Below are 20,543 nucleotides of genomic sequence, written 5' to 3' on the forward strand. Positions count from 1 at the left end.
AGTAGGGGGCGTGTAAGAGGCAACCACACACTGATATTTCTCTTTCTCCCTCCCTTCTCCTCTTTCTAAAAACAAATAAATAAATCTTTAAAAAAATAAAATTAATAGATGAGGTAAAAACATTCAAAACTTTTCTAGGGAGAAACGTGGAAGGACAAACTCATCAACATTTTAGATACACATATGCTCTGACAAAACAATTACAATTCTGCTTTGTCTTATGTGAACTTGTACAAGGGCTCACTGTTCAATGTAGCATTGTTTATAAGAGCAAAAACTATAATATCCATTAGTGGAGGAATAACTAAATTAATACATATTGTACTAAGTAGCATTTTTAAAATACTATATTAATCATATACCAAAAATGAAATTAAAAATTCAAAAACTACATTAAATGCTCTGAATAAAGAAGTGCTAAAATTTTATGAAGTCCAGTAACATATGTTCATACCAAATGTCTTGTGTCAGGTCTTGAAGCCTGCAGTTGTTCAAACTCTTCTATTTTTGCAAGATCTACGTCTTCTTTGAGTTCCCAGGTACTGTCTTCATATGGTAATGAGCACCACTTTACTAAGTAGTAAATAACAGGCTGTAAGAAGAATTTTTTTCATTTTATCATTTTGAAAAAGAAGAGTTAGAAATAGTTTAAATATATTTATTAATCTACATTAATAAAAACTGATGAAACACTTTTTGTGCTTTTAGATGGTTAAATTTTTAAAAGTTGTAAGTTTTAACATTAGAAAGTTTTAGGTTTTTCTTACTTGGATAAAAAAATTTTTACCAAGTATTTACCTCACCAGTATCTTTATCTTCACAAAAAGAAACTTCTAACACTCTGTCTACTTCAACGTAGTCTGGGTTAAATGGTTCTTCTTCCATCTAAAATTAAAAAAATAACAATATTCAATAAAAAAGTGGAAAGATAAAAGTGAAATAAAGACAAATGTACTAGTTATTCACTATAGAACAAAAACATAAGTTTGATTTCAATTACATTTCCAATTATTAGAATACTTCCATTTTAAGTTCCAAAAGCTATCTAGGATATTTGTCTGTATTATAAAAAACCATATTCTATATAATAAATCCAACCAAATAGCACTAAAAAAATAAGGTACTTCAGACAAGTTACTCCAAAAGACATTTTCTTTAAAATTTTCTTTTTAAAAAAATTATTTTACTTTTTAAAGATTTTATTTATTTTTAGAGAAGGGATGGGAGGAAGAAAAACAGGGAGAGAAACATGAATGAGCGGTTGCCTCTTGTGCACCCCCTATTGGGGATCTGGCCTGCAACCCAGGCATGTGCCCTGACCGGGAATGGAACTGGCCACCCCTTGATTCACAGGCTCAATCCACTGAGCTACAAAAGCCAAGGCTAAAATTCTCCTAAAAGCAGCCTCTGTACCTTTCTTTTGCCACTTTCCTCAGGTCAATCATCCACCTGCAGGTCCATCTCTTGGTTGTATCAAACACCCTTTCCCATGCTCAAGCACTTACCTAATAATTCAAACTCTCCAATGCAGTAACCTAAACTCAACTGCACCCATTTATTTTTCAGTCTATACTTCTTCCTGTAATTTCTCACAGGATTAATGATAACACAGCACCCCATCAACACCTCCTCCCAGTCACACAAGCCAGAAATGGAGAGGTCGTCTTAGATTTCTTCTCATTTTTTTCATCTCCTACATCTAATAAGTCATCAATTCATACAGATTCTACTTAACTATAATTCACATTGGCTCCTCCTTTCTCATTCTCACTGCTTCATCACATCTTACCTGGAGAGTATATTACTGAAATAGGTATCATGTACATTCTGATGTGATTCATTGAGAATATACCATTGTTTTTGTGATGTTCTCTTAAAAAAAATGCATGACTTGCCCTGGCCAGTGTGGCTCAGTTGGTTGGAACATGGTCCCGTCAACCAAAAGGTCACAGGTTCAATTCCTAGTTGGGGCACATCTGAGAGGCAACCGACTGATGTTTCTCTCTCACAATGATGTTTCCCTCTCTCTAAAATCAATAAGCATTTCCTCAGGTGAGCATTAAAAACAAAAACACATGACCTAAACACTAAAAAAAACATCACACAACTCCAAATTTATGGACATTCTACAAAATAAATCACCTATACTCTTCAAAATCGTCCAAATGAGAAACAAAGTAAGATGATTAAAACAGACATGACAACTAAATGCAATGGGATGCTGGTTTGGATTTTGAATCAGAATAAGGAAACATGCTCTTGTAAAAATACTTGTGGAACAAATAATGAAATATAAATGAGGTCTGTAGCTGAGACAGCAGTACTACTTCAATGTTAATTATATATACAAGAAAATGTTTTTAGAAAATAAATACTGAAGGGTTTGAACTCACTTTCAAATGGTTTAGAAAAAATGTATATGCATGTGAAAAAGGCACATGGAGAATGAATGTGAATGATAAAGCAAAAACGGTAAAGTGTTAACATTTAGGGAATCTAGTTTAAAAGTACATGGGAAATCATTGTATAATTTTGGCAACTTCATTGTTCAAAATAAAAAGTCTAAAAATTTTTCCAATTAAAAAGTTTAAAAAAGTTAAATTTGCCCTGGATGGTGTAGTTCAGTGTAATGAGTGCTGTCCTGGGAACCAAAGGGTCACTGGTTCAGTTCCCAGTCAGGGCACATGCCTGGGTTGCAGGCCAGGTCCCCAGTGGGGGGTATGTGAGAGGCAACCACACATTGATGTTTCTCTCCCTCCCTTCCCTCCATCTTCCTCTCTCTAAAAATAAATAAAATCCTTTAAAAAATTTTAAATTTAATACCGCTTTAAAAAAAAAGTCTATTAAAAGAAAAAAAATTGGACCAGGAAAGGACATCAGACTATTGAGTAAAGCCTTGAAAGGTAAATGAATTTTCCAGTGATGTTCTGTTCATATATTGAAAGCTGGTATGGAAAATAAGCAATATATTTCATGTACTGAAAAATTTTATTTTCCCTTTATTTTGTAAATTACCATTTCTATTACTAGACTAACTTCACTGAAAAATTCTGATGTATCACCACACATTCAACTCTCCTGAAATACATGCTAATATAAAATATTATGAATTATCTGTGTTCCTGTTTCAACTAGTTTTCAAGCTAAATTTGGGAAAAGGAAAATACTATATGTAGATAGTATATGAGTCAGTATCAAAGTTTAAAGCTTAATAAACAATATGAATAATACTTAAAATTTCAATAAATAATACTACATGTGTTCAGAATTCAACACTTAATAGTCTCATTTATTTATTTTTCTTACGTCTGCAAAAAAGTGTGATCTTTGTGCTTGTCTCAGTTTGAATCGTTTGATTTTCTGCTGGATCCTTTTATCTTTCAAAAGCTGCTGCTCTGTGGCCCATTCACAGTGAAGATAGGAGCTATAATTTTCATAAAAGCAACATATTAGAATAATACAGAAAACCATGGTTTTTCTTAGATTTATTTTTAATCATAATATGGAATGGAAAATAGTATCTTCCACTTTACAAATACATAGTTCATCATTTCATTCAATGTCAATAGACATGGTGACTATATCCTAAAAAGACATAGTCTTAGACTGTAGTCTAATGTTTGCAATTTGCTATTAATGGTACACTGAATCATACAGGTAACAAGATGTAATCCAGTTTACTTCTTCATTGTAACAGCTTTGGCATGATCAGAAAGCTAACTTGTTTCGAAACCAGTGTAACTTTATTTAAATAATTTTCACTGAAATAATGGAATTTTGAAAAGTTCAAACATACAATATAATAAAACTTAACAAATAATGTTCTATAATTTGTAAAAGCATTTTATAGATTCCTGCGTTTTGATGTTAATTGTGTTCTGAAAAATAATTCAACTTTAACATAAAAGATTTTGTCTTCTCATTGTTAATTTTTAATTTCATGAAATAATAAAACTTTTACAATGCAGATAAAAATCAATTTAATGTAATATAAATATTAAACATTAATTTATAATTAAATCAGTGTCTATTATTTTTCTAACTGAAATACTTACTAATTCTTGTATTTTACAAAAAATTCTTCTGTATCAATCATCACTCCAGGTGATATCTAAGAAAATAAAATCAATAATTATAACTTTTATTATCAGATCATTGAATATAAAGTATAAAATGTAATGTCCCATCACTTACTTCCTTTTTCACAATTCTAAAAGATAATATTTTGTCCACAATTGCAGCATCTTCTTCACTTGGATTCTCCTATAGGAAAGGAGGGGAAAATAATGGCACATTCTTAAAATTCCTTTAGGTTCACCTCATCTGTTTATGAAAACATGAAACTTCAACATTTACATCGCACATACGCCAGGCAGCAAATGTTAGAAATACACAAACAGAAACATAAATTGTTGTTACTGTCCTCAACTTTATCTGCATCATCATAGTGAACACATTATGCTTTTTAACGTAATAAGCATTATTCTAAGCACTTCGTGTATATTAACTAATTTAATCCTTGCAACTACATGACGGGGTAGGTACTATTATCATCACTGTTTTATAGATTTGAAAGGAAGCTCAGGCATAGAGAAGGTAAGTACTTGCCCAAGGTGCCACATCACTCAGCAGACTAGTTTTTCACAATCCAAGTAACAGACATTTAAAAAATTACACAAAAAGGACAATGCACATGCAATAACAGAGGTATCAAAACAGGGCATTCAGTTACTACATTCATAAAACCAGTGGATAGATTACTTGTAAAGAAGTGGAAGAAAATAAAGCTAGAAAATCCATACAAAGCATTTCATATGCTGTATTAAGAAGGCAGTTATTTTTGTAAGACTCAGGAAACTATTAGAATTTTCAGTAGAAATGTACTATCATCAGGCTTCTAACTTAGGAATAGTCTGCATATATTTGGGAGGTGCATTACATTAATCCCTAGCTTTCTGATTTGAATGATTAATGGTTCCATTAACTATAATAAGAAATCCAGGAGGAAAAGTCGGAGCAGGTTTTAGGAGGAAAAATAATGCAAGTATTTTAAAGAATGTATGTTGGTTTAAAATGTTTTACCATCGTAATCCCAAAGGTGTCTTACCACAAATAATTGTAAAGGCTGTTCACCAGGTAAAGGAGCTGAATTCTTTTTTATTTTCATAGAGCCCTTAACCTCTTCTTCAGATTGTTTTCCCTCTCCATCTTCTGCATATTTTTTCCTTTTAATTTGTCGATTTGATCTTCTTTTCTGTAATGAACCATGAGGATCATATTGATATGACATTTTAAAGGCAAGATTTTAAAATAATCACTCCAGTATGGCAGTTTTGTACATTAAATTTTCAAAATTGTACGCTACTTCATTTTTCCTCATTCTTTCATTTATTAAAGGATGATTATCATTTGCCCTTTGCCACCGGCTTATAATCTTTAGATTTACTTCCTAAAGTTTCAAATAACAAGGATTAGTAATATTTTCATTGCTTTTCTTTAGAAATTGTTAAGAATGAAAACATTTTATTTTATTTAACTGTCATGGCTTAGGCAAAATGTATTTTATTAGTAATTAGTAATTACTTTATTACTTTTCTTTAGAAACTATTATTAAGAAGAGTAAAAAGGTATCAATTTTATTTAACTATTTCATACCTCAGGAAACACATATGTTAAAGTATTAATACTTTCACAGTTTTTGCCCAAAATCTTAAAAAGTCCATCAGATAAATACTGGTTTTAACCAGTAATTAGGGGCATAAAACTAGAAGAAGAAATTAAATATTTGCCATGAAACTAATGAAGTTCTATTTAAAAAAGAATAAAAAAAATATAACATGTTTTTAAAAACACATGAAATAAGTAGTAAATCTATGAAATAATTAAATGTGAATGAAGGAGGAACCAGTGTTTTACTAACTTTACTACCTTTCCTTAACAATAAAGAACATCACTATCAAAAACAGAAATAAAACTTTAAATAAGTATTACATGTAGTAACACAATTCTTAAATGATCTAAGTAATTTTAAATTAGGTATCAAATACGCATGGCTTTACTTACCTCCCTAAATATCTAATAATTGATGTTCCCACTATAAAAAAAACTCTCACATTGACATGGAAACCCCAAGGACTTAGGTTTGTGATTATTTTCCTCCCTGAAATCTTGTGGGTAGAGGCATCTCAGCCAACTTCTCTACTTCCCAATATTTGGTAAATCTATCCCTCTTCTTCCTTTTTCTATTCCATCTTCTCTTGTATATTTAGTAACTTCCATGATACCCTCCCAAAATACAGCCAGCAAATATACCACGTGTTCTCCCTTTGGTTCCTGACAATGTCTTCACTTTGGTAGGTCTTCCATACTCCCCCAGCCACGACAAAGATGGCTGAATCGCGAGCAGTATGGGGACAAGCTTATTCGTATCCAGGGGCCTCTAGCATGCCTCTGCCTCTTTCTCTTCAGACAAGCACTATACTTAGAGAAAGAGCAACCAATGCAGCGAGTGAGCTCAGCCAAATGCAGTACACAACTCTGTGCCTCTATCACCACCTTCTGGCCAACAAGACATTTATTTACATTTCAAAACTCAAAGTACCACTTTGTTAATATCAGAGACAAGAAGGGAACATAAAATAATTACAATAAAAGGATTTCTAGAAACCCAATTTTCCCACAACCTGCTGTGAAAGATCTATTTATTATTTCCTGGGGGGGGGTGATTCTAAGGATCTCTAATTTAATAGTAGGCTAAAGGAATGTTTAGACTTGTATTATGGGCATAATAGTTCTTAATGTTTAAGAATAGTTTTAATTAATAACCAAAGTGACATTTATTATTCTAACAACATGTATTACCAATGTTATGTCTCACTAGGCACAAGTCTTCTAAATAGTGAAGTTTGAGTATAATTCAGTATACTTTTAGAAGGTTCTGCCAGGAATTTTCAGCATTTGTTTCATTTCTAGTCACTTATGATGCATTTATTAGTACTCTGAAATTCCTCGCTTTGTTTTTAGCAAACAGTAAATGAGTGACCGGAAAGAATCCATTGAACTAACAGAAGTACACATTCAGGTAATTCCTTTCAACACAGAATGAGGGCCACTTTATTATAAACTGCTCTCTAATCCTATGAAGACTTCATTACTCTAAAAGAATATGTCTGAGTTACAAGATTATAGCTGATTTTTCATAAGTTATATTATACTAGATTATATAGTGACATTATCAGGTAAATCCAAACAAGGTGTGACTCTCAACAATTATCTTTCTTTGTCCTACAGTAGTCCTCCTATTTTAGAAATATGAAAACTAATTTGATGTCCACATTTTTGGCTGATGTGATTTTTCTAACTTTCTCTTCCATAACTTTTTCAAACCACAATTTAAAATAATGACAAATTCTTTCTTCAAATTTCTTTTCTCTAACCTTTTTCTTCTTCTGTCTTAATGGTTCCAACAGATCAGTCTATAGTCCTTTACATTAAGAGTTAGGGAATATTATGCTTTTAAATGACTTCATTATGATATCATATTACTTGTTACCTATAACCCTAATATACTCTGCTCAGGGCTTTAAAATAAGTCTAGATATAGTCAGACTACTGAAGTACTATCTATTGAGATTAAAGGTACAAAAATTAAATATCATATTTATATTTTTAGATTTCCACCTGACTCCAAACCTGAAACTTGAATTACTTTTCAGGCCTTCAAATCCACTGGTTGAAAGTTATATGGATCTCTCCATCATTTACATAATGATACATTTAAATATAGCAAAAATATAGATTTATAAGTATTTATTAGAAAACAGTTCCTTCCTTTCCCATTTAATTTTTCTGTGTTAAAGCAACACATATCAAAGGAAACTCACACTCGAGTGAAAGGTATGGAAGAAATGTGTGCGTTAACCTATTCTACCATTTCATTGCTTGGTAATTACATAATGGAAAAATGGCCAGCATTATTCTAGTGAAAATTAAACTAAATTTTCTCATGTTGAATAAGTTAACTATGTTTACCTAAGTTAAGGATAACATATGAAGAAAAAGCCAGGCCATGTAAATATTAGGAGCTTCGGTCACTGCCCTTACCTCAACTCTTGCAGCAGCCCAGGAGCCTTGAGCCACTACTCTCCCATTGGATAAGAAGCTGCATAAGGAAGAAGAAAGGCCATTCAGGGGCTTTCTGGCCCCATAATTCAACAACTGCCACCACCCCTACGGCCTATAGTAATACTTTAATTATTAAGAGAGCAGAGGGTGGCCTGAATTATTATGACCTTCACTATCTACATATTTTTATAACTTTACAAGGTTATTTTAAATATCCACCTATTCAAAAAAATAAAAAGGCAAAAAGCACAGTATTTTTGTCTACATTAGGGGATTTTTGATATAAATGTTTATTTTTCTCTTTGACAGAAGCAGACCAAAGGAATTATGATTGATTCAATTCATTTGCTTTATCATTGTAGGTGATTTTAAAAATTAATATCTCCACCAGTAAGTTCTTTCAAAATCACTCTGTAAGTACAGGTTATCACTAGATACTTCTCCATGCTCAAAGCCAGTGCGGACTTTGGATTACTACTCAAGCTCTCTGGGCTTCAGTTTCATTATCTGAAAAATGAGGGGTATGAGAGGACATGTAAGTTCACCCCGGATCTAACATTCCATGGGAATACTGCTAGGAGCATATTGTAGTAATGCTATCATAGAAGTTCTGCTACACAATAAAATGTATATTTACTACTAAGCTATAGTATAAATACCTATAAAGCAATAGTACACTATCTAAATAATTCTACCAGTGCTTCGTCTCAGAAAAAAAATTAATACTCACTTGAGAGTCTTCCTCTTTGCACGTACGCTGTGGCATCTGCTCTGCATCAGATATTTCGTCTGAAGACTCGTTCTTTCTTTTTTGTTTCTTACCCAATGTAATAATGAGTTTGCTGTTTCAACAAGAAAAGAGTACACAGTAAGATCTTTCCACATTTTTCATTTTTAGTCAAATTAAGATTGCCATAATAAGCATTATGTCATTTTATCTCACTTAAATGTTCAACCAAAGGTGATAATTATCATGAAAACCATAATGGCATTTTCAAGACAAAAACTGTGCTCTACTGGAGCAAACACTAATTAATATTTAACTGATGTGCTTCTAAGCATAAGAAAGACGGTCAAGTTCTATCACTTGTTTCTTAGGCTCAAGATTATTTTTCACGGGAGGAAATGTCAGTTCATATAAATTAATAATGAAAATAATTCATTTATTTTTTTATCTTGTAGATTTCAAATGAGGGTTTATCCCTTCCACCTCTTGCTAAATTCGAATTACACTTAATGTCCTCGAATCCCACCTCTTCCCCATAGTAATTTTTCCCTTACATAAAACACTTTAAAAAACTAGTTGTTCTTTAATAATTTCACTTACATTGAGGCTTATCCTGGATGTACTATAAATTCCTAAGGAGTAAGTTCTTTTATTTTTTTTATATTAACAATTTGCCTGTTTGTCTTTCTCATATACGTGTACATGTATATATATGTACATTGATATTTACACATTACACATACACATGACATACAAATGTCTAAAAGAACAAGAGTTTTTCTCATTTTTTGGTCCTGATCAGAGGTAGAAGTTCAGAGCTCCCACATTTCCTAATGTGGTTCAACAGATGAGAGGACATGATCTTAAAGTACCATGCTATTCACAAACTATGCTAATAGCTAATCAGGGAAATTCTCTTTTAGATTATCTATATTCCAAACACTGAAAACTTAGAATTTTCAACAATTATTTACTTATGTGAGAGAACTTGGAAGTTAAGACAGTGGCTTGAAATTACATGGTACAAAGACTTAAAACCTGATTCCACCATTTACCTGCTGTGAGACACTGGGTAAATTACTTGATATCTTTCAGCCTTAGTTCCCTTGCCTGGAAAATTGGGTATTATAGCAGCTACCTGCACAGTGGAGAATTAAAGGCAATAATGTATAGCACATCTTAGGAAAGTCATGGCACATAGGAACTTCTCAACTAATGATCACTATATGTCTAATTATTAAATTCCAGGCACTTTCCTCGGTTCTAGAATTTGAAGAGAAAGTGGACATGGTTCCTAACCTTCTTGTTAGAATACAATCACTGTTAAAATGCTAAAATGGAACTCAGCACTGAATGTAATGTAAACATAAAGGAAGAAGTGCTCATGTTTATTGAGGAGTAAAGGAGGCTTTAGAGAAAAGGTGAAGTCTGCCGTCTGAGATCTGAATGATAAAAAGGAGTCCGAAGGAGTTCAACAGGCAGTAAAAAAAGGGACACGGTACATCCCAGGTACGGGTACCAGAGAAGACTGGGAATATGCAGAAGACAGCATGCCAGGAACACAGAGAGAGTACTGCATGAGGAAGAAAACAGAGATGATCATCAGCACAGGGTGAAGATCACAGAAGGCCTTGAATGACACGCAAGGAGTTAACGTTTTGCTTGAAGGCTAGCTTTTAAGTTCCACAGAGCAAGAATTTAAGAAGAATCTGTCATATGACCATAATAACAAATGGCACTGAGATAACATGGAAAGAGTTTAAAAAAAAAATAAGGCAAGTGAAAAATATGAGATTTTAAAAGAGGAAGTTCTCCTGGGGGTGAAACTATAGTTAACGATACTATACTATATATTTGTAAGTTGCTAAGACAGTAAATCTTAAAAATCCTCATGACAAGAACAAATTTTTAACCACATGACATGATAAATGTTTACTAAACTTATGATGGTAATAATTTCACAATACATACACATATCAAATGTTGTACACCTTAAACTAACACAATGTTATATGTCAATTATTTCTCAATAGAACTGGGGGAGGGGAAAGAATCTTAAACAAGAGAGCAATGCGCCTAGAAGGAAGTGAAATGCAAGGCAGGAAAACCAGGGATCAAACAAAGGACAATGAAAGTGAGTGACAAAGAGTGCATGATAGGCCCATGGTGAAGTACTGAAAAAAAAAAAAAAGACACAATTTTTTATTTTGGAAGCAGAACAAGAAGGACTTGGTTACTGACTAGATGATTACACGTGAGCAAAGAAAAAATTCTAGAATGACTTATTCGCAGGTTATTGTTGTGTTGGTATAATTACCACCTTTAACAGATTAATTCTTATTTGGTGCCTCACCTGCACCCTTCTGAGTATGTGAACAAAGTAAATAAAGGGTAAAAATATAGCTCATGTTGGAAGCAAGAAATAAAAGTACAAAAAGATATAATGAAATGATATCAAGAAACCAAACACAGTTATGGCTCCATTCCCTCTGACCACTTTCATTGGCCATTTCTTCCCTCTTCTGGTCCTGTCCATACCCTGGTTTCCTTCTTAAAATGAAAATCTCCCTTGAGGTCATATCTATTATTAGATACCACATGATCTTGTTCTCCCTTCCTCTCATCCATAGTTGTCAAAAAAGTTTACTAACTGTTTTAGTTTCATTTCTCAACTCACTATAATCTGGACTTTACATACAATCATCTCACATGATGTTCTTACAATCTGAAAGGCAAATAATATTTTATATAAGAGGAAATTAAAGCTTAGAGAGTTAAATAACTTGGTCAAAGTCACAGTGATAGTAAGAATAGAGACAGAAATCAATACCTCTCTCCAAAACCTAAAACTCTTTAGGTCTAAGGACACAAATGACTTTTGTAATGCTAAACCCAAAGGAAATTTAAATTTTTATTTAGTAACATATAACTAATCCCCTTTTCCTTCTCTGAACTCTTAGCTCCATGACACTATATTTATTCTTCTGGTTCTTGCTAAAACTTCTTTAGCTCCTTTCTCCACCTTCTCTTAGTATGTTGGTTTTCAGCAGGGTTCAATCAGTGACAACACTTAAACTTTGGTATTTCTCAAAGATCTGTCTCCAGCCTTCTTCCCTCTCTATAGATGGTCCCTAGGAGATTTAATCAAATCTATTCTATTTTTTTTTTCCTTTCTGTGTGGGATTGGTTGATCTTCCTGGAGCCTGCAGGAAGCAAGCTGGCTCCAGACTACTCCAAGGCCACATTCCTGTTTCCAACTCTCAGGTGACCTAGCAGGTAAGACCCAATCAGACTTCTAAAAAATTCCCTAACAGATTCTGATACACCATCAGATTTAGAACAATTTGCTCAGGATGGTTAGTGTAGGATATTCTAAAGAACAAACATTCAGGATAATAAAACTATTACTTACAGAACACTTAAAATATCAAAGTGCTTTTGCCTACAATATCTCAGTTGATCCTAAGAAAAACTCTGAAACAGGAAAGGCAGGTATTAGTGCCACTAAACTAGTAGAAACACTTCCTCTCTAAAAGACCAAATAAACTATCAAAGTCACCAGTTTAGTAAAAGACAATATGGTCTTTTTATTCCTAGTCCACTATTTCTAACATATCTTACTGACTTTATTTTTGTCTATTGTATTTACTTATTTTTAAATAAATTAAATTTATTTGGGTGAAATTAGTTAATAAGATGATACAAGTTCCAAGTAAGTGTACCTTTCTATGACAGATAATCTGTATACTGCATTTAAAATCCTACTAATTTTAAAATGACACTATAGTTAAACCAGGCAATAGACACCAATATCAATAAATATGGTTGAATGAATAAAGAAAAATATGAAACTATATTATCTTTTAGTAAATTAAGGTGAAAGTTTACCTGACTTTTGAACAACCAGAAATCTCTATTGCCTGTACAATGACAGATGGTAGCCATAAATGTTAAATGAAGGAAATCAGATGATCCAAAAGTAAAGAAACCAACAAACATATGGGTAAAAATACCAAATTACCAAAATACACTCCATTCTTCCATCATGGACCATGAAGTTTACTACATTAATTCTAATACACTTTCATTATAAATGAAACTAAAATTTCATAGATATATTCTTGAAATAAACCACTAGCTTGCTATTCCTAGAAATATCACCAAAGCAAAGCAAAAATGCAATATAGACTATATTAATAATAAAGGCTTCATGCAAGTTTTGGTTTGTTGAAACATTGAAGGGATATGTTGGCAAACTTCAACAAAACAAGTTCAAGCTACTAAAATAACTAAATTTCAAAACATGCCTTGTTTCATACAGCAAAGAACAATTTCAAACTAACTATAAATTTGAAATGTGAATTCATTTGATAAGTCTAAGCCACCAGAAAACCTCTATGTTTATACTTGACATCGGTATTTGATTTTCAAATGTAATTTATGCACTCATCTAACTCCTGCCCGCGATATTAGTAAAGTCTGTATAACAAGCTGCAGTTTACACTGTCATTCTGTAATTGCCCCCTGTTGTCTCACTGCAATAATTGGACAAACAATGAATCTTATCCAATGAGTCCATTTGTTGTAATTAATGCATCCAACTGATCATAAGTGAAGGAACAAGCAAAAATATATGCACATTATAATTTCTTTGTTTGCAAGCCCAAGTGAAAAATACTGGGACTATTTTGGAAGTTACCAAATTAAAACTTTTTTAAAAAGAAACATTTAATTTGGTAAGATTACTCTTGCTTCAGGTTCAACTCAGACTCCAGCTTCAACTCATCTGGAAAAAGCAACCAAGTTTTTAAAAAGCTCTGTATTGTAGTTAACCTTAAATTTGTGAAATTAACTTTATATTGTAAGTTTTGGGTAACTTGGATAATAAATTATGTCCTGTTTAAGGGTGGACATCATTTTTTCCAAAAAGTTGAATTTACTTAGTTATTTCATATAAAGTTACTGAGGATCACAGTCAATATATTTATCAGCAGTTTAATTATTTTTTAATTTTATTTTTAAATTTTATTTAATTTTATTTTTTCCATTACAGTTGACATTCAATATTAAGTTTAATTTTTATTCTTAAAAACATTTCTTTAAAAAGAGAAAATGGTGTTTATGTTAAAAATTACTGACAAATAGGAACATTAAAATCAAATCCTTCACACCTCATCCTTCTAAGATATACATTTTTCCACATATTAACACCTACAATATCAAAATTCATCTAATAATCAACAATATAACATGGTTTTAATTGGCAATATTTTTTCTTTATTGGTAACACATAAAATAATTGTCTTATAATCAATGGCATCTTAGATTCAAAAAAATAAAGCACATTGTTTGCTAATGATAAACCTTACAAATATAATTTATGTAAACGTATGCGTCTTGAAAACAGAACTATACATCTTAAATTTATATTAATAATGTATGTGTGAATACTTTCTGTAGATGAATGTTTCAGATTTTCCTTCTTTTTATATGTTTTTAAATATATCATCTTTATTATATTTTTTCCCATTGCCATTTAGTCACCTTATTCCCTCTCCTCTCCCCTGTTTCAGATTTTCACTGAGTTTAAGTTTAAATGTTAGGAATGAAATTGTTGAAACATTTTGTCTGCTGGGAATTTAAAAATTATAGAACTTATACAGACTACTAATGGCATATTATTAATAATTAAAAATACATAACAAATTCATATTTTTCAAACTGCTTTTTTATCATATGCCAAGAAATGATTAAGTAATTACTACGTGTACAGTGTATCCTAACAGATACTCAATTCCTGTTATCCTGAGTACTTGGCAACCAGGATCTCATTTATCACTTTATTAACATGAACTATAAAGTAATCATTTCCAATTTCTGAATTCATCTTATTTTTCCCTCAGATTTTATTTATTTACATTATTTTCCTGATATTTTATTTAGACTAAATGCGCCTCTATAGATATGCATGTGAACATACATGTTAGTTTCATTTGAGAAATACACACACAGATATATGTGTATATATGATTGTAGCTAATTAACAAGTGTTATTTTCCTTCTTCCCTCTTGGGGGTTCAAAAAGACTATAGCAAGAAAGGGGCTCTGGCTGGCTTGGCTCAGTGGATTGAGCGTGGGCTGCGAACCAAAGCATCGCAGGTTCGATTCCCAGTCACGGCACATGCCTGGGTTGCAGGCCATGGCCCCCAGCAACTGCACATTGATGTTTCTCTCTCTCTCTCTCTCCCCCTTTCTCCCTCCCTTCCTCTCTAAAAATAAATAAAATCTTAAAAAAAAAGAAAAAAAGAAAGGGTACAATATAATTTTGAGATGATTCAATGTTTCATTGTTTTTCTTTATAATATGACATACTTAATTTCTACTTGAGTTTGATAAGTATTTCCTCATTTAGATGTTTCTGCTTTAAAAGCTACTTCTAGCACCTAATAACTAGCATTCCTATAACAAATATAATAATTATCAATAAATTCACAAAAATGTTAATCATGAAGGATTGTTACTGATTACATTTATGGGGACTCAAGAACATTAAGAATCAAAAATATTCCACCTATGTCTGATAATCTATAACACAAAAAAGTAAATTCTAGCTGACAACATGGAAACATAATTTAACTGTCAAAGTTATAAACCATATATTTAAAAATGTTTCATCATGTAATATTCTATTACATAATCTAAAACTGAAGAGAGCTTTAAGAAAATTCTACTAGAACTCTTGAAATAAATGTTATTTTAGAACTTTCTACTATCACTAAACCATAGTTATGTCCCTGTGGTTTCATGAAGGCTTAGCTGGGCACTTGTTTTTGATTTAACAAATCAAATTCAACCATTTGTCATCTTTTAATACTTAAACTTCCACTCCTTTATTTATGCATTCATTCCATAAAATTCATTCCCTTCTGTTCATGGGGCATCTATTATGTACCTACTATTACTTAATAAATTCCTGCTATTCCACTTGAAAGGCAGCTTGTAAGAACCTGACTGCCATATCATGGAAACATTAAAGTAGAAAAGAGTTGTTTCCTGTCCTACCTCTTAACTTTACACCTGGCACTTCTATTTCAACCCACAACCCTCTATATAACCATGGGCAATCCTTTCAAACTCCAGGTATATTTCAAACAAAATTTACCTGTCCTAAATGCTACTCCAACTAACTTGACAGATGACACAGGCAATCTCATATAAAAAAAAGCCATTAATAAGTTAACCTATCGTCCTGACTGGTGTGGCTCGGTTGGGCTGGGCATCATCCTGCAAGGCGAAAGGTCACCAGCTGGATTCCCAGTCAGGACACATGCCTGTGTTGCGGGTTGCATCCCAGTCAGGGCACATTTGAGAAGCAAGGGATCAATGTTTTTCTCTCACATGATGTTTCTCTCCTTCTCTTTCTCCCTCCCTTCCCCTCTCTCTAAAAATAAATCTTAAAAAAAAAAAAAGTTAACTTACTATCCCTCTTAACAAGTAACAACTGTATTTGTTTGTCTGATTTTTTTAAAACTAATGTTATTTAGGAACAGAGCTTTAATGAAAAGAGAACCTAGGCAGAGAAGTGAGAGTTTAGGCTAGAAGAAGGGGTGTGGCTCCTGGCCCTGGGTTTTTCCTTAAACAGCTATATGCTAGGTATCGTTTTCAGGAAATAACAATAGCTAACATTTATTAAATGCATTACAGGTACTGTTCTGTTTGCTTTAAATGTTACTAAATCATTTTACCCTCAAAATAATACTACAAGGCAAGTTGTATCATTATCCCCATTTTCATTTACAAAAAACTAAAGGTTAAGGAGGTTAAGTATTTGTCCAGGATCACAATTCTTGTAGGCAACAAAACTGGACAAATGTAACTGGCTCCAAAGTCAAAGAATTTAACCACATTATCATACCGCATGCCCAATCTAACCCCCAGAACTGCCGTAAAGATTAGAAGAGACTGTACCGAAGCACTCGGAAAAGGGCACTCTGCTCCCTGTACGGTTAAGACATTCATCTTTAAGTGACAGAGGCAGTAGTGGTTTTCTTCAGATTAGTCTTTCCAGAGTACATCAAATCAAATATATGGGTTAATTAAATACCAACTCTGACTGTGTATCAACCATAATTTGTTGTTTATAAATTTAGTTACTTTTAAAATTTATGTTTCACATTATTATCGATGGTTAAATTTCAGAATTTATTCCCTTCAATTTTACCTGATATCAATTATTTGAGATTAGCAACAGCCCAATTCACCCAAAATTTTACAAGAAAATGTTTACTACATCACAAAATGCTACTAATTAAAATGATGGAACTAAGCTTTAAATGCTGACTCTTCACACAAAAATTAAAAACTTGTCAAATTCGAAATTTAAATTGTGGCTTATTGGAAAGCACAGACATAAAATATTTCAACTAATACAGCAACTCTGGATTGTATATTAATTTCAATTCCAAGTATACATTTTCCTCCAAAATGATAACCTTTGCCTGATAAAGATGATGAATGAACTGTTTTATTCTAACAGCCTAATAACAACATATAGGCAAGTTCAATTGTACTTACCTGCCTACAATTTATAAAGTCCTCTCTCAGAAAATCCTATACCCTTGAACAATAGTTTTTAGCAACTGTTCAGTCTCTTCCCATATATATTACATGCATTGTCAATAATATTAATATGTTATCTTTCCAGTACAATTTTCACCTTATTTTCTCAAGAATGCTGTTTCTGGAACAAATGCTAAATTGATCAATGCTGTGCAATATTAAAATAATTTACTGTTAATAATCTATTTCTAGTAAAACTACACACATCACAGAATGAATCAGATACTTGACTGTAATAATTTACTCTTCCTTCCCATATCAATTTACATCTTTCAAAAATCCATGTTTCTCTACTAAATTTCAATCATTTCTACTTTCCCTTATGTACACTGATTTTTTTTCTTCAGAACCCAATTCACTTCTGCTCTCTTTAGTCTCTAGCTATCCTCCCAACCCTCAGATTTAAACTTGAAAAAGTTTACTACAAAATTCCTCTTGTTTTATGTGTTGTTTTTAAATACCCTTTTAAAAGTACACTACTTTGTCTATATCTCTGACTTTAATTATGCTACCTTTCAATACATTAAAAGATTAAATATGGGGTTTCATAAATTAAAATTAGATATAATATTGAAAAAATAAGATATTTTCATGACAAAACCTTTAAATATAAGAGAAGTAAAAAGTTCTTTCAAATTTCATTCTAGCTGTCTACAAATAAAATATAAAATCAATAATATTAATTATTGCTCTATTATTGCAAGAGAGACCATGTTATTTAATGGTTTGGACTGAAATGTATCAGGACCTAACAATATAATTCAGTTTAGTGGTTGTATTTAAAATGCTGAGAACTAATTTCTTTTATAAAACTGTTTTAGTTCTTAATATCTACATAATGTATTAATAACTTCTTAAGCAAATGAAGGTTTTCATTATGGGGAACTCTTCCTTTATTGGGTCCTTTCTTGTATGGAAAAAAGGGAAGTAAATACTTTCCCTAATATCTCATACAAAACTTGCAAAATGACCACATTTTCTTATAAAAACAATTCTAAACTATACTGGCCTTAGGTTATTTTTACCCTTGCATGCAAAACAAACCATACAGAACAAATAACATAACATTTTATTTTTTTTAAATGTAGTAGATGATTTGTCAAATAAAAATACCTAGGGTTAAATGTATCCTAGAGCAATTCTTTGTCCTTAGAATTCTCTTGGACCATCAATTCTCACCTGGCCTCTTTATCACATGAATTAAATCAGAAAAACTCTTAAGAAGAGCAAAGGGCTGCTTAAAAGTCTTAGTTTTCTTGCCATTCTATTTAGTCCAAGGTTATGAGAAAATATTGTAACTCATTTCCAAAATATAAAGTGCCCAGTGGAGTATAGCTAAGCATTTAAAAAATCTTATTAAAAAATGTAATGCACGTTCTGTAAAGTACATTTAAAACTGGAACAGCAATATGTGTGGTTTTGTTAGTTTCTCTTTTTCTGTTTTACTTATTTATTTATATGTGTGTGTGTACACTACACACATACACACACTTTCCTTTTAAACTCCTTTTTACTAGTATTAGTATAAAAAAAAGCTATGTTCACAGGATGGTAAAATTTAGTAGATCCTGGAATATTACCTAATTCATTCAAAAAAGAAACAGAGTGTGCATAGTGTCTAACAACTGAAAACTCCAAAGTGGGAATAAACACATCACATACAAATCAAAGGAATTAAACTTGATTCCAACAACTTACCCAATTTTTGTCTTCTCTTTTAACTTAGAACAAGTTCTTGTTTTTTTGCTCTCTTTGTCCTTTGGCTTAGCTTTCATCCTTCGACCTCTCTTCTCCTCTCTTCCTTCAACTGAAGCACTAGGAAAGTTCTCAGGGCTCATGACTCGTGGAATATTGCGCTCCCCACGCTCCTTTGCTTTGGCTATGGCCTCTGATATTATACGATTGGCTTTTTCTTGCTTGCTTTCTGATTCCACCTTTTTTCTCTGCTTCTTCTCAGACATGATCCTCACCTGGGTATTCTGCAACTTAGTATATGTCCCAGAACCATCATTCTTCTTGGAAGATGGAGGCTAGAGAAACCAAGATATTATTTATACAACATACCAGATTACATAAGAAACAATTAACATAAACATCTGAAATTTTTAAATTAGGCTTAAAGAAGCAAAATATATGACGAAATACACGAGTGTGACAAATTTAAAATCAAAACATTTTTGCCAGTCTAGAGATTAGCGTAGGTATAAAATAAAAAGCTCAAATATTGCCTTTAAAAATGAAGTTTAAAGAAGGATAATATAGATTCACTGATATTTTCATAGCACTCTTGATTAGTTAGTTGATTCAAATTTTGCCCTGTAAATACAACTGATTCAGATTTTATCCTGTATTTGGAATTAAAAAAAGGTCTTTTCTTTCTTCTTCACTCCAGAACTCTGAAAATTATTAATACATTTAAAATAGCAATTTTAATATAGAATGACTACTCCTTATAGTTTATTATGAGTTTCAGAATAATAAAGGCCCTGCTTTACAAGAAACTAGAACTAGAACCTGAACTCACCAAAATCATTTTAATGTGCAATCTATGCAGCAACACAGCTAGTTAGTAAACAGACATTCCCATAGTTAAAATTAGAGAAAGTTTTAGTTTTTCTGTGAAAGAGTTAAATGTATTTTTTCTTTCTATATCATAATTATTTTGCTCAAGCAATTCTGGAAAACAAAACCAAACCAAGTTTTATAGTTTTCCGTTAAAATTATTAATATTTTAGCAGTATCACAGGAAGCAGATCAACAGCATTTTTAAAAGAATACCCTTTTCAAACACGCATTCATCCACATATACTTAGATCACAGTTTTGTTATGTTCTTACCCGTAAACATGCCTCTGAATATAGCAAAGGAAAAAACCACCAGGAATTTCCAAACACATTTTCATGCTGATTCCAGTGTGCTCCACTGGATATCTTTTCTATACCTGCCTCATCAAAGGTTTCAGAGCAGTGCTGCAGCACTGGGAAAGGAAGGAGGGTTTAGAATCGCTCACTAAAATGCCACCTTAAGGCCTACAGGCTATAACAAATAACCAAGACTCGAGAAAACAGCAACA

The 20,543-nt window shown here is 32.1% G+C and overlaps 1 protein-coding gene across 13 annotated transcripts in view; it reads right to left on the reverse strand.

The window, feature by feature from the left end:
• Positions 1 to 20,543, reverse strand: part of CHD9 (chromodomain helicase DNA binding protein 9) — a 167,062-nt gene that overhangs the window by 57,234 nt on the left and 89,285 nt on the right. For 11 of the 13 annotated variants that reach the window (XM_045818956.1, XM_045818951.1, XM_045818948.1 and 8 more), the window contains 8 exons: positions 19,169 to 19,500; positions 8,855 to 8,966; positions 5,108 to 5,254; positions 4,195 to 4,263; positions 4,056 to 4,111; positions 3,307 to 3,424; positions 799 to 885; positions 455 to 592 (listed from right to left, as the gene is read on the reverse strand). In XM_045818956.1, the coding sequence (XP_045674912.1) occupies positions 455 to 592; positions 799 to 885; positions 3,307 to 3,424; positions 4,056 to 4,111; positions 4,195 to 4,263; positions 5,108 to 5,254; positions 8,855 to 8,966; positions 19,169 to 19,500 (1,059 nt within the window). Of the gene's footprint in view, positions 1 to 454; positions 593 to 798; positions 886 to 3,306; positions 3,425 to 4,055; positions 4,112 to 4,194; positions 4,264 to 5,107; positions 5,255 to 8,103; positions 8,162 to 8,854; positions 8,967 to 19,168; positions 19,501 to 20,307; positions 20,527 to 20,543 lie in introns of those variants that run through there. The other 2 variants (XM_045818959.1, XM_045818961.1) reach the window with 2 other exon arrangements.

This window comes from Phyllostomus hastatus, unplaced genomic scaffold (assembly GCF_019186645.2).
Source record: "Phyllostomus hastatus isolate PE091 unplaced genomic scaffold, TTU_PhHast_1.1 phas_scaffold_345, whole genome shotgun sequence".
Classification (NCBI taxonomy): Eukaryota; Metazoa; Chordata; class Mammalia; order Chiroptera; family Phyllostomidae; genus Phyllostomus; species Phyllostomus hastatus.